Genomic DNA, 14,365 nt, shown 5'->3' with positions numbered 1-14,365 from the left:
ACTCAGTGTTTCCTGAAAAGATGCCAGGGCCGAGGGGGAGACATGGCACAGCCTCCCTGCCCTAGACAGTGCTGCCAACCTCCGTCTCTGACTAATTCTTTCTGGCCATTACTTCAGATGATGAAACACTAATCAGCAACGGTCGTATCTCAGACTACCTGCACCCTTCAGAAGGGAGGCTCTTCGTTTCTTAAGAGCTGCCTGTCTCAGCAAAACATGTGGCACTCTAATCAATGTGGCACATCAAGAAAAACAGATTTTAGTTTCCGTCTTCTAACACCAACATCCTCCCACAGTACACCAGCGCCGCATTTTGTCTTTGTGTGACTAATGAGCAATTTTCAGATTGCTCTTATCAGATGGTTTCAGGCCTTTCCTGGCCTCCTCTTTTTGAGGATGGTATAAATACGTTATGCAGGTCTCACAAATACAGGCAGAGAGGAGAGACTCACAGAGAGGAGCCACATCTGGACTTGGGAAGGCCGATTACAAATCACAGCATTAATATCTCTTTGTAGTCATGGCTAAAAGGTACTGGTCAATAATAAAATCTATCTTAGCTTACATTTGCAAAACCAAAAAACTATAATGAACAGACAGAACAGGCACAAAACACTTGATTGGGCACTTTAGAACATTGATTTTGCTCAGTCTAAATACATTCAGCACTATAAGTGGGAATATAAAAAATATCTCTCTCTCTCTCTCTCTCTCTCTCTCTCTCTCTCTCTCTCTCTCTCTCTGCCTCTAGTTTCTTTACTATGGACATCTTCTTGGCCTGGCTGGCCTTTTGTGTGTGCTTAGTCATTTGTGCAGACCCTGATCTGGACTCTGAGTGGTATGAATGGCAGAGGAGATTCCGAAATGCTTCCAGAATCAGAAAGGTTTGAAAAGATCTTTTTTTCTAATCATTCATATTGGTGTTATTACACTGACAGATATTATCCTAACATGTGGGTGGTATTTCTGATTAGTCAGCTATGCAGCACAGACGAAGACAAATCTGGGAAGACAATTATAGATTCATTGAGGATCACAACAAGAGATATATGGACGGCAGAGAGACCTTCAAGATGGCCATGAACCAGTTTGGGGACCTGGTTTGTGTTTTTTGCTTCTCTCGCACACATGCACACTTGTACACACACACACACACACACGTATGTATGTATATATATATATGTGTGTGTGCGTGTGTGTGTATGTATGATGATGCCTTGATCTGTAACCATTTACCTTCCCTTTTTAAATATTTTTTCCAAGACTGTAAATGAATTTTTGAAGAAAGCAAAGGTTACAGAGGTTACCATGAATGCAAAGAGAGGGGCTGGCAATTTGATGCTGTCTGCCACCAAGCTGCGTCAGGCAGCAAGCATGCTGAATGTCACCGGTATTGATTACAGAATGGAGGGCTGCATCACTCCAGTCCAGGATCAGGTGGGTGCTGCTAAGCTGCATTTAGTTCTTCAAACACCTTGACCTCATTGTTTGAAATCAAATGCCATCAATCATTCAAGTACCATTCCATTTAGCATCAGGAATTGAGACTTTAAATGTGTCCTGTTACCCAATGTTTCTTTGTGTGCACAAACATCTTCCTACCCCCACATACAATATGCAGGGGTTCTGTGGTTCCTGCTGGGCATTCAGTGCTACTGGGGCTCTGGAAGCCCAGTGGATGAAGAAGACGGGTAAGCTGATCCCCCTGAGCAAACAGCAGCTGGTGGACTGTTCCACACCTACAGGAAATAAGGCCTGCGTCGGAGGCCGGCCCAGCCTGGCCTACATGTACATCATGCAGAATGGAGGCATTCAGACTGAGGCCTCATACCCTTATGTCATGGAGGTGAGAGAATGTGCTTGAATATGGTGAGGACTTTGGCAGCACAACTTCCAAGTTACTGTCTTTCGTTGCTGATATTCCATTCATGTTTCATGCAAATAATGTGACAAATATGCATACTGTAACACACCATCTTATTGTAATAATTGAAGAATCTTTTCAAACAGAGCCATCCAGTTATCCAGAGTGAATGCCTTTTACATATTAGTGGTGTGGTGTTTGCTACTGCCGTGACACCAGGCTCATGAACCTCAGACCTGATGGCAGCGACCTCTCCTTTCTCTCCTTGCCCAGGAGCAGCCCTGTGCTTTCAACAGGAGCCAGGTGGCTGTGACGGTGAAAGACTGGAAGTATGTCCCCGCTGGTGATGAACAGGCTCTGGAGGACACTCTGGTTACCATTGGACCTGTAGCTGTGGTCATAGATTCCACACAGCGAAGCTTCCAATTCTACCGCTCAGGTCAGCCTCCTCATTTCCTCATTAACATCCATTAGATAGTTTGTCTATTTTTAACGTCTGTTCAGTCCTTGCTGTTTATAGGATTATTAGGAATATTACCAGGAATGTTATAGCAAGGCTAAAAAAATCCTTTACTCCTCACTGTAAATTTTAGAGAGCATGCTTCAGTCCAGCTTCTGGTACAATGTAACCATGCTGCCCAACGCACAGCATATTAATCAGCAATAATGAGAAAACATACAAATGCAAAGAAATTATATTTAAAAAGCTAATCAATGAAACCAACCTTATCAGTGCCACCACAAACTACTCAGTGCCAACCTCTCTTCTTTTTTAGCAAGGATCCTTATTGATGTTTACAAGATGTTGACATTACATGACAAAAATGCTGTCTAATATCAGAATAGGGTCGTTGGGGTTGTATGGTTTAACATAACTGAAGGCTTCTCCTTAACATACAAGTATGGACAGTTAAATATTTTTTATATTCACCAGCATATCTAGGTCCTCTTTTAGTATGTGACAGGGGTTACCAAAGCACATGTCTGTTTTTTTTTTTTTTAAGGCATTTATTATGAATCAAAATGCTCCATCTGGAAGCAGACACATGCTATGCTTTTAACTGGTTTTGGAATTCAAGAATCTGAGCCATTCTGGGTCATAAAGAACAGGTTGGTGGAATGAGTCTATCAACTAATGTTAAGATGATTAGCTCCCTCTCCTGGGAATGGAGCAACACTGCATGCTAATATTCATGCTTTGCTATTTTCTAGTATGGGCCCATGGTGGGGAGAGAACGGCTACTTGCGGCTGGCCAAGAACAGGGACCGTCACTGTGGGATCAGCCAGTATGGAGTCGTCCCCTTTGTCTGAAACTTACTGTCACACTGCGGAATTATTTCAGAACTGGGCTGGTGTGATTGATTGTTTCAAATCTTTATCAAGCAATGGATTGAACATTGGTAATTCAAATAAAAAATTAGTGGCACACATGACATAATATAATGATTACAATAGAAAGGATTTTTTTTCACAAATCTACACAATGTAAAAAAAATCTATTTATGTTTAAAACAAAGAATGTTTATTTCTCCCATAAAATTACCGTTCTGCAAGTGGCCGTGCCTTGTAGTCCCTGATTGAGATTTTATGTGTCTTAGATGGAGTTGCAAAGTTAGGCTGTCTGTTGAGTATCAGTAGTTAATGAAAGCCTTCTTCTTTCTTTTTAGGCAATAATTCTGTTTTATAGTTAGCAGACAGTTGGCAAAGAGAGTTACTCAAGAATTTTGGGAAATAAGGGTTTCTGTATAAACTAAACGTTTCCGCTTTCTAAAAAATGTCAGTTTCTTGTAAGTGGTGGCAGGGGAAAGTATTAAGGCTTGGACTCAATGGTATGCATATTGCATTTGACGTCTTAAGTGTATTCTAAGTTAAATGAGAGTTTGGTGCTGGTGGGGGCTAAAGCGGCTCATTTTTTCTCTTGTGTGTTACTCCCACGAGCAAGATTCACACGAGTACTGTCACTGTTTTTTCCCTTCTCATTATGGGCATCGACTAATGAAACACACTAAATATTTATAATCAACAGATTGCAAGCATTTTACACTAGTAGTTCCGGACGTTTCATGATAGATGGCTCTCAAGGGTTTCTGTGCTTTGTAAAGTTAAATACATTCCTTAGTTTTACACATGATTTTATTCACTTGACCACTTTATTTTTGGATGCTGTTGAAAATGATTGTTGTCAAATTAAGAACTACAGCATACATACAAAATATTTTCCATCTAGGAATTGTATTTATTTCCATATAGTAGTAGATATTTTTTGATGAGCCTTAAACATACGACATAAATAATATATAATTCAGCAACATATGATCTTGAAGTCAGACTCATCAGAGACAAAACTAACAGTTAATATCTACTTTTCTACATTTGCATAATGTTGTTTTAAATAAGGATTCCCTAGGGGGAAATGTGTATACATTGTTTTCTATATTATGTCCATGTTTTTTAATGCATAACCCAAACTCTGACAGTAGAATGGAATGTATGATAGCATAACAATTAGCTCTGAGCAGTTGCTATCTGACAGAAAATGTCATCTGTATCCAGAATTAAATCATTTTCCCTAAACTTCAAAAAAGCTTCCAATTTCTTTTCACCTTTTTAAAACCCTTCCTTGAAAAGTAAGATCTCTTTCCCTTTAACACTCATAGCTGATACAAATTTTGAAGGGAACATATTCATTGACACCAAGTAAAAATAAGGAAGAGAAACAGCAGGGTGGGTATGAGCCGGCCGAACCTCACTGTGACATTGTTTTGACATCTTGACTGGTCCTTGTAAAACAGTTGCAAATAATGGAAACCCGCCGGCAAAAAGCACAAACAATCAACGGCATCAGGAGCAAGATGAATTTATACATGAAGACAATGAGGAGTTCCAGGTTTCTCAGAGCCATTGCCTGTTATAACCAACATGTCTCTTCCCCAATCTTTCCCTGCAAAGTAATCTCAAAAGCAATCCCTCAGACTGCTCAGCTCTCCACCTCCACCAGTCAAATGGCAGAGTGTGGAACCACCTCTGAGTGTATGACAGTGGGACAACAGTGAGAAACTGTACATACCACATAGCAGAGAGGGCATATGAGAAAGACAATCAGGGTCTGCCAGAGGAGCAGTAGAATGAAATCAAGTGCTTTCTTAAACTGACACTCCAATTGATAAACTGAAGTCATTTATTTTGCTTCTCTCTATTTTTGCCTCTATCCTTAGTTTTACTTTTCAATCTATTTTCTGTCAGTGTGAGCTGATATGCTGTGTGCTGTGTTCTCGCTGTATTGGTAATTGTTTTTAAATGGGATGATGTGGATGTTTTCCATGGAAATAATCAACCACGAGTTTAAAGCATGAGGCTTAATTTGTTGGTGCATATTGTGTATGTAGAGCACTGTGCACAGCTCCCCCACCGGCCTCACAGGGATGGCGGACAGCAGCCAGCACGATCAAAGGTGTACATGCTGCCTTGTTTCAGAGGGATTAGCAAGAGAGCCATGACTTTTAAATAGTTTTAATTTTGTATATAAAAGACTTTCAAAAGGTTATAATTTTTCATACTAACATCATTTTGCATCAAAGATAACATTATAACAGTAGAATCTCAGAGTCTAAAAGTGTATACAAAGTAAATTTTATGCATATTAAGATATTAAATAAGGATGTAAGATATTTATTTTTATTACCTGTCAATATATGGATACTGAATAATACCTATTTTTGCCACTTTTATAAATGGAATTGTTTAAATAAAGTCTATTGAATTGTATACAGAATACACATACTTGTCATTTTTGGCACCCAATTATAGATAATGAGCCGCCATAGTGATTTACTGTATTTACCTTGTTAATAATGACATTTGCACAAGAGATTAAAATGGGTGGAAGGACATCATGTTGGCTAATACATCACTGCTAACACAAGGCAGTAAAACCTGACACACCTTTGAAAGAACACCCTAAACAATGACATGCCACCTACAGGTTATTTAGAAGTGATCACTGTACATAGATTCAAACAGATGTAAATAGATGCAAAGACAAAGGATGATGCACAAAGGTATAGTCTTTATTAATGGTGCGGTTATGAGAAAAAAGTCTTTATCTGTGCTTAAATCTGTGGAAAGACAGAAGTGAGAGGTGATTATGCCCCTTACCATGACACTTTTAAAAATGATGGTATATTTATCTAGGCAGGGCTCATAACTGAAAGGTTGCTGGTTCAATTTCCCAGTGGGACACTGCTGTTGTACCCTTGGGCAAAGTACCTAACCCACAATAGCCTCAGTAACTATCCAGCTGTATAAATTGATAAAATTGTAACCTATGTCTCTTGATAAGAGCATCTGCTCAATGACAATAATGTAAGTTACATAAGGTTTAGAAATACATTTCTTGGTGAGGTCAGTTCTTTAGTAATGTTGTTCTGTTGTAGTATAAACTCTTATATTGACATTGTGTAAGCCAATTTGTTTTGTCCCCACCCTTTATAATCTCCCAATGTCTTATTTAAAAAACACTAAAAAGAGCTGTTTACTCAGGAGTGACCTACTAAACCTCTTTAACACCTCCAAGAAGTATAAAAGACACACATCAGATCCTTTGCCACTGGAAGCTTCGGTTCAGTAGAACACACCACTCAGCACAGACTGTCTTCAGCAGACACTTTCCAAAATACTTCCTTTCAACACCAGGTAATTTTAAAAAAAAGTCTTAGCTTCAAAAGTTCAATTAGAATTGTTTAACAGCTTGTCCAGTCATACCGTGTATTGAATAAATGATATATATGATTCATTTTTGTGTGAAGTTGTAGAATTAGAAGAGCACTCTTCAGTAACCTACATGTTTCTTGGCATTACTCATCTTTCCGAATTCCCTTCTCCACCAGACTCTCTTACAAAGGCCATGAAGGCCCTCTGCTTCCTGGCTACATGGTCTCTCTTCCTGGGTCTGGGCACCTGTGTAAATCCTGACCTGGACTCTGAATGGCAACGATGGCAGATGGAATACAAGAGACCCACCAAGAGGGTAAGTCATTTCAAATCCCTCTGCTGTCCTCATACTCTGCTGTGCTCATATTCAAAGAGCAACGACGAAGGCTCCCATCCAGTCATTTTCACAGTTTACTGTTAGTAGATGCATTGCTGGCAGCCAAGCCAGCCATGATCTTGAACAATATATAAAGCATGGATGGAAAAGATCATTAACACGTTTGTGTGCTTCAGACAGGGGATCTGATAAGAAGGGAGATCTGGGAAGAGAACTACAGATTCATTGAGGAACATAACAAAAGGTATAAGGAGGGCAAAGAGACCTATGAAATGGGAATGAACCAGTTTGGAGATCTTGTGAGTAGCTTGTGTTTTTTTGTTTTTTTTTTTCTTGCTTTTTCAATCATGTTTCAGATAATGTGTATTAGGTTATAACAAAAACATGCATGTGTCCCATTCCTCCTCTTCTAACTTGACTATCAGACCACCAGTGAATTTGTGGAAGTCACACGGGCGTCACTGGAAGCAAGAACCCCAAGAAGCAACAGTCTGATGCTCTCTGCCTCTGAGCTGCGCCAGGAGGCCCAGAAACTGAACATCAGGAGCATTGATTACAGGAGCATGGGTTACATCACTCCTGTGGAGGACCAGGTGGGCTCTCCAAAGCTAATGTCCATTTGACAGTTTTTTTCTGTAAATGCTTTATGGATGATTATACTGAGGTTTGAATTAAAACCAAAATGTTAATGAAACACCTCAGATCAGGTTTTGCTTATTGAGAGAACTCAGTCCCACATCCAACCCTTGAGATCATTTTTGTTCTTCTCACTATGAAGGGGTTCTGTGGTTCCTGCTGGGCATATAGTGCTACTGGGGCTCTGGAAGCCCAGTGGATGAAGAAGACGGGCGAGCTGATCCCCCTGAGCAAACAGCAGCTGGTGGACTGTTCCACACCCACAGGGAACAAAGCCTGCATAGGAGGCCGGCCAAGCCTGGCCTACATGTACATCATGCAAAATGGGGGCATCCAGACTGAGGCCTCATACCCTTATGTCATGGAGGTAAAAGAGAGGGATATTGTGGTCACCTGAGACAGTGGATGATTGAACACATTTTTGATTGCTTTCATTCTGTACGGAAATGTTCAGGAGAGGAGCTGTGCTGCTAACAGGAGTGAGAATGCTGTCTCAGTGAAGGACTGGAAGTATGTGCCCCCTGGAGATGAACAGGCCTTTGAGGATGCTCTGGTGACAATTGGACCCATAGCCGTGGTCATTGACACGACTACCCGCAACTTCCAGTTCTACCGAAAAGGTCTGACCGAATCCTTGCACTTTCAACTACAGCCAATGAGATAATTATCACAAGGTCTCAACCTTTGAAGAGTTTAAGTTATAAGACCCAATATACAATATACAAGAGTGTTCAGTGACAAGCATATTTTTGCAATCATAGTTCAAGGCTGATAGCAAAAATAGTTTGCATGAATGTTTCTCAATCCACCTCAGGGCAGTCCATGAGCCAAATCAGGACCCCAAAACGATCATTTATGTTACCATTAAATCCCCGTTTTATTGATACTAATATTTTCAACCTGAGAAATGCATCACAGCGATTGACAAGCCTTTCTTAGTCTTCTGTCTTCTTTCCATGTGTAATCCTGACCTTAAGTAAACTATTTAACAATTGAATGTTATATACTGTAACTGGTTGTTCTCTGATATGCACAATGCTAGTTTTGTCAAATTAATTGTAAATTTAGTCAAAAAAAGTTGACTGACTGAACCTTTGATGCTTAATGTTCATTAATACAGACCTGACTACACACATTTAGAGTGTTTAGGTTTTCATCTATCATATTACACTTCATTTTGCATTATACTGCAATTGCATCTGACTCTTTAAAAGTTAAGTTACTTGAATTTATTAATGAAATCATATTTAACAGAATGTATACATTTTGAAATAAGCACAACTTTACATGGCTCCTCTATCTGTTATGTCATCCATGTTCTTGGGTTTCAGACTAACCTCTGACCAAAAAACACCTTCTCCCCTTGTAGGAGTCTTTTATGATCCAAAATGTTCCATCTGGAAGCAGGCTCATGCTGTCGTGCTAATTGGTTTTGGGACTGAGGGATCTGAAGAGTTTTGGACAATCAAGAACAGGTGAGCAGCTGCTTTAGAATTATTACTTCATGGGCCTTTGTGCCCTAAATACTATCTGTTATATGAGTGTACAGAAAGCGTCATTGAAACCTGGTCAGCTATGGCCATTTGTTTAGTCTGGAACCGCTTGCACATTCCCAATTTAAGATCAAACTAAAAAGTAAAGCATGTCACTTTTCTTGCTTGTTAAATTAACTGAAAATAAACAATTTTGTAGACATGAGTTTTCTGCAGTTCTGCAAGGTAACCTTCCTTTGTTGTGCTTCTGTCTTTTCTCTCCAGCTGGGGTATTTACTGGGGGGAGGAAGGATATATGCGGCTAGCCAAGAACAGACAGCGTCACTGTGGGATCAGTCAGTATGGGGTTGTGCCATTTGTTTAATGCAACTAAAAAAGACATATTGTATGATGCAATGAATTATCTATACACCTTTGTCTGTGATTTGGGGGCTGTTAATTTTTTTCTGTTTAATCTTTGTGTAATTGTTGCTATTCATGTCTGCTAATATTGAAATGTCTGACACTGAAATTCTGATTAAATTGAAAATTTATCAACCCATGAACTGTCGATTATTGTACAATGGGCTAAAGGTACGTAATACAAAGTTGCTGTGGTTTCTGAAAGACAAAAAAAGCTGTTTTCCTTAAAGGGCAACCTGGTTTGCAATATCAAAAAATATAATATGTATTGACTTCCTACAGTAAATGCTTAATTACCAAAATATTTGATCATTTAAATGTATAACAGTACTCTTTTAAAATTAACACAGTAGTAGTAACAGTAGCTCTGTTCCAACTTTGAATAATGAGCTGAGACACATGCAGCTTAGGAGGGGGTCTGGCAGGTAATCAAATAAGCCATTAAGTAAATGTACCTTTTACAAAACAAATTTGCTATTGTTTGTATTATTTGCATTCTTGCTTTCATTATTTTGTAGAATTTGGAACAATGCAACAAGAAGATTGAAATGGTCACAACTCACAATAAATGACCATTAAAAAGGTTAAACACTTTTATTCTGGACCCTTAACTCAAGCTTTTATCAGTATTATTCATGATCATATCATAATTAAAAAACATACTAGTGCTAGAACAATTTTAATATATCTTGGTAAAATGTATACAAATTGTCAAGCTTTGGGATTACCCATATTAAAGCTTAGATGTCTCTAGCTTTGTTCTGAAGTGTGGCCAATTATATGAATCACATCAGAATTACAGACTCATGGGTCCTAGAACCAAAAGTACCATTCTTTTTTATTTGTCAAAATAGGAGTCTAAGGGGTAATTCATGGATGAGTCATCACTCTTGTTTTTTGCTTGCCTTCAATCATCAGTGACATATTCACCAGTTTTTATCAGCTCAACATTCATTCATTTAAAACAGCACTAAACTCATTTTGTTGGGTAACAAAAAGTAACTCCTTCCTTAAGGTAGTAAATTTGTAAGATCTGAGCAGATACTAAAAAACTGACAGGGCTGAATCAACTCTAAAGCCCTAAGTGATAGCTACACTGGCCAATTCTGTTACCCATTAGATGATTGTTAATACAACACAAATATCATGAAATTTAATCAGACTGATCCATCACAACTGTGTAACGATATAGCCGGCGGAAGTCCAGGCAACACAGCGCAGGGCCGGCGCACACACGCCGCAGGACCTTGAGGGTCTAGGGTGAATAGTATGACTCTGTCAGATACAAGTGAATATTTGTGCCGGCTCTTCACAAGGTAAGAGTGACACTTATAAATACAGGGCCAGGTGGTTTTCACAGTGCCCCCACATCATGCCAGCAGTCTCAGTTCCTCTGCGGTTCTCAACTGACACCAACGAACACAGCTGAAATAAGACAACCTTTGGTACAGCAGCACAGCCACCACGCTTTCTGCTCTTTCAATAACAGGGGTAATCTTTTATTAATCAATTTTTAAAACTGTGCAATAATTACAGCTGAAGAACAGGGGAGTATCAGCTTGGACATCATTTTCCACAGTTTCCAAGTTGCCTTCCAGGACTGAATCCCAGGGCTGGAAATGAAAGAAAAGCTTGAGTTTCTGTTGTTCTTGTCCGTCACACTGAGTGGTAAGTCCTATAGGGGAAATAAGCTTTTTATTGCACATTTTAATGCTCAAAGACCATTACTCAATACTACATGATTACCTTTCACAAAATATGATTAATTTGATTAGGGTTTTCATTCTATATGTCATACATTTTAGAGGGATTTGTAGAATTTTAGAATTCATTTTCGGTATAAAAGGATTTACATATGTGATAGTACTTGTGTTTAATATACACAACTCTGATTTTTTAAAAACAATCTGAATGAACCTTTGGTTTAGAGTGATTGTGTGTGGATTAACTATTATGTTTACACCTCATTTTCCTAAGCTGTGATAGGTATAGGCTATATTTTTGCTGCATTTGAAAGAGGTTGATGAAACCGAAGTGCTTGCAGACCACTATAAAGTGCAACTATTAATTTTTTACTATTTTAGCAATGCCCACAAATGCAAGAGAAATGATTTTTGTGCAATTTCAGGGTTGTGGTGTCAGACTTCCACCAGCTTGTCAGTGACAGAGGGCCAAAGGGCCGCACTGTCCTGCCTGCTACTACCAGACAACAGCACAGGGGTAGTGAGCTGGTACAGGCAGAGCCCAGGAGAAGGGCCCCATCTGGTTCTCAGTTACCACCTAAACAACACCTCCAAGGTGCTGTATGGCCATGGATTCAACTCCAGCAGGTTCACTGTCCTTACCAAGGAAAACGAGACATTTCAACACCAGTTACTAATCAGAACAACCACAGATGACACTGCTGTGTACTACTGTGGAATGAATACATTTCAACTTGGAAGAAAATGATCCACCAGCTTAATATACTAGATATCTAAATCCATGTATATGGTGTTCAGTTTTGATTTCAGAAGCAACAAACCTGTACCAACGGTTACATTTCTACTCTCTTTCATGTTTGTGATCATGTTAAATGCAAATATGTATAATGCTGTATAAACTGTGTATAATTGTTGTACACACTGTCTTTTTGATTATGGCATTTAGTCTGAAATAAAATATGCTGCATTTTTCAACCAGGTCTCTGGGGTAAGAGAAGTATGTGTAATGTAGTAGATGAGAATTGCATGAGCAAATCCATGAGACTGTAAACACGGCTAGCTGTCTCCATTGTTCCTGTGTCCTCTGTCATGTCCTCCCCTCTATTTCTACCCCACTGTAGAGTTCCTACCTAGGAAGTGCCCTAAATATCAGCTTCAAGTGAATATTTTATATCATGTTGTATATCATATATTACATCATATGTACATATTGAATATGTAAATCAGATAATAAATAGGTCCCCATACCAAAATAAAATATTGAGAAGATGTTTGAAAGAAAAATATTGTTAGCTCAATTAATATATTGGAAATATGTAAATTATTCCCATTTGGGTATTTTCAGTATATTTATAATGTATGAAGTATTACATATGTTGTTTATCCCACGAATATATTCTAAATACATTACATTCTAAATACATTATAATACTAAAAAAAGGAATATACATTCATGTAATGTATAGTAGCATAGTGATGCACTGATTTGGAGGTTGCTCTGGTAAGAGCATTTGCTATATGATGCACTGGAATATACAATACACACACACACATACATATACATATATATATATATATACAAACAAGCACTAATGTATAATATGAAATATGAAATAGGGTTTTTTTTTTTACATTTTTATTTAATTAAATACTAATACTTTTTATCAGATCTAATGCTCGTGAGATGATTACAGCAGTCTTCAGTCTTTATTGTTTGTCTTAACTGGTTAAAGACATGTGGCAAACCCCTTTGGAGTATCTTCACACATGTTTATATGATTTAAAGTGATCAAAGTGGCTCTTGATTATGTGATTACATCTGTTTCAAATCATAAAATGTACCAACTGTTCTTTCCTGTTTTTTCTGTTAACGGAATAACTGCCATAACTGCCTGTTTTTACCAGAAGGGCATAGTGGGCCATTGGGAGACCATTTTAGTTCCACATGGATGACTTTTCACAACATTTCCTTCCAGTATAAGATTCTTCTTTCAGATGGCTTCTGTCAGATGGCTACAAAGTCATTCAGTTTATTATTTCTGAGGCATTACATTCAGCTGCAAACACTACCATGCCCACCTGAAGTTACACCGTGACCCTAAATTTTCCCCATTGCAATGCATAGTATGCAGTTGTTCTTTATCAACTAAACATTCAGATGGACTGAAAAATGTATTATTTTTACTCTTTATATCAGCACTCCAGGACACTTTTGCATTTAATTAATTTCTCTGAATGTTTCAGCTGCATGTAATAATATTACCTGTGTGAATAAATAATCTTTTCACTTTAATTTACATAAACCCCATATTATTATGAGGCCAAACATGGTTATTACTCCCCCATATCACTTAAGCTGATTAACTTCACAGTCAGAGGATTGCCACTGCTGCCACATCCAAAAATAGCAAAAGCCTTTAATATTATGATTAAGGAGAACGCAAACAATGATTTTACAGAAATAATCCCATTAATTCTACTCACGGTACACCTCCCCATTTCAGTGAGGAATGTGAACTGCACTCTGTTACACATGACACCCAAATTTAAATATTTACACTTGAGAGGGTCTGGCATGCTGTTCGTCTGCTTATCATACCTCTGTCTCATGAGCATCAACTGCCAAGCATCCTGAGAGAATGAAGAGGGCAAGGGAGCTGTGGATCAGTTTACTTTTACTGGGGTAAATTTAATAGATTACAAACAATGGATAACTGCACTGTAGATTTCCTATCAATATGTATTACAGATTGCACATTTCTGATTATGAACAACTGTAAACTGTACCCATGCAATATTGTAAAGTTCTGTCTCTCAGTGATGATCATGATAATCATTCATAGTGGTATTAGTATTATCACTCTTGGTATTATTATTAATTAAGAATCTTGTTTTACAGGCTTGCAAATGGACACAATCAGATTCAAGAGCACATTGTTTTCAGTGAAGGGATTCAGCTCTTTGTGGAGAGTAAGTCAGCTCATACAACTTCTACTGTGTTACTGATCTGACCTTACTGAATAAGACGCTATTGCTTTCCTACCATGGAAAAACACCTTCTCACGCAGGTGTTTACATATATGGAGCAGCAAGGCTAAGAGTTACATTAAATCATGTTAGCTTTCAGATAAGCCTTATGAACAGGAATTGAAGCAATTACTGTATCATTAATCCATTGTCAACTATTATACATCTATATGTCTTATATCTACAAGAACG

At 38.4% G+C, this 14,365-nt stretch overlaps 2 protein-coding genes across 2 annotated transcripts; both read left to right on the top strand.

Annotated features, from left to right (window-relative positions):
* Nucleotides 1-1,392: 1,392 nt before the first annotated feature.
* LOC118771434 (cathepsin L-like) lies at nt 1,393-2,338 on the top strand (the record flags this gene model as incomplete). Its single annotated transcript, XM_036519435.1, has 3 exons — nt 1,393-1,437; nt 1,622-1,846; nt 2,138-2,338. Coding segments are annotated over 3 exons (471 nt in total), but the record flags the coding sequence as incomplete, so codon positions are not given.
* A 739-nt stretch (nt 2,339-3,077) lies between these two features.
* On the top strand, nt 3,078-9,405 carry LOC118771427 (cathepsin L1-like). The gene is made up of 8 exons (XM_036519421.1): nt 3,078-3,138; nt 6,752-6,891; nt 7,089-7,211; nt 7,338-7,505; nt 7,691-7,915; nt 8,003-8,168; nt 8,918-9,023; nt 9,306-9,405. Exons 1-8 carry the CDS (start codon nt 3,078-3,080, stop codon nt 9,403-9,405), a joined length of 1,089 nt encoding a protein of 362 aa, XP_036375314.1.
* Nucleotides 9,406-14,365: the final 4,960 nt, after the last annotated feature.

The sequence above is a fragment of the Megalops cyprinoides genome, chromosome 2 (assembly GCF_013368585.1).
Source record: "Megalops cyprinoides isolate fMegCyp1 chromosome 2, fMegCyp1.pri, whole genome shotgun sequence".
Lineage (NCBI taxonomy): Eukaryota > Metazoa > Chordata > Actinopteri > Elopiformes > Megalopidae > Megalops > Megalops cyprinoides.
The sequence above is the reverse complement of the archived record's forward strand: the minus strand, read 5'-3'. Positions and strand labels throughout refer to the sequence as shown.

What these genes read in the sequence shown, in the direction of transcription:
- LOC118771427 (XM_036519421.1), top strand. Translation starts at nt 3,078, where the DNA reads ATGGGCCCATGGTGGGGAGAGAACGGCTACTTGCGGCTGGCCAAGAAC. An exon ending in CAAGAACAGGGACCGTCACT is followed by an intron (nt 3,139 to 6,751) that starts GTGGGATCAGCC and finishes CTTCTCCACCAG; the next exon opens with ACTCTCTTACAAAGGCCATG. An exon ending in CATACCCTTATGTCATGGAG is followed by an intron (nt 7,916 to 8,002) that starts GTAAAAGAGAGG and finishes GGAAATGTTCAG; the next exon opens with GAGAGGAGCTGTGCTGCTAA.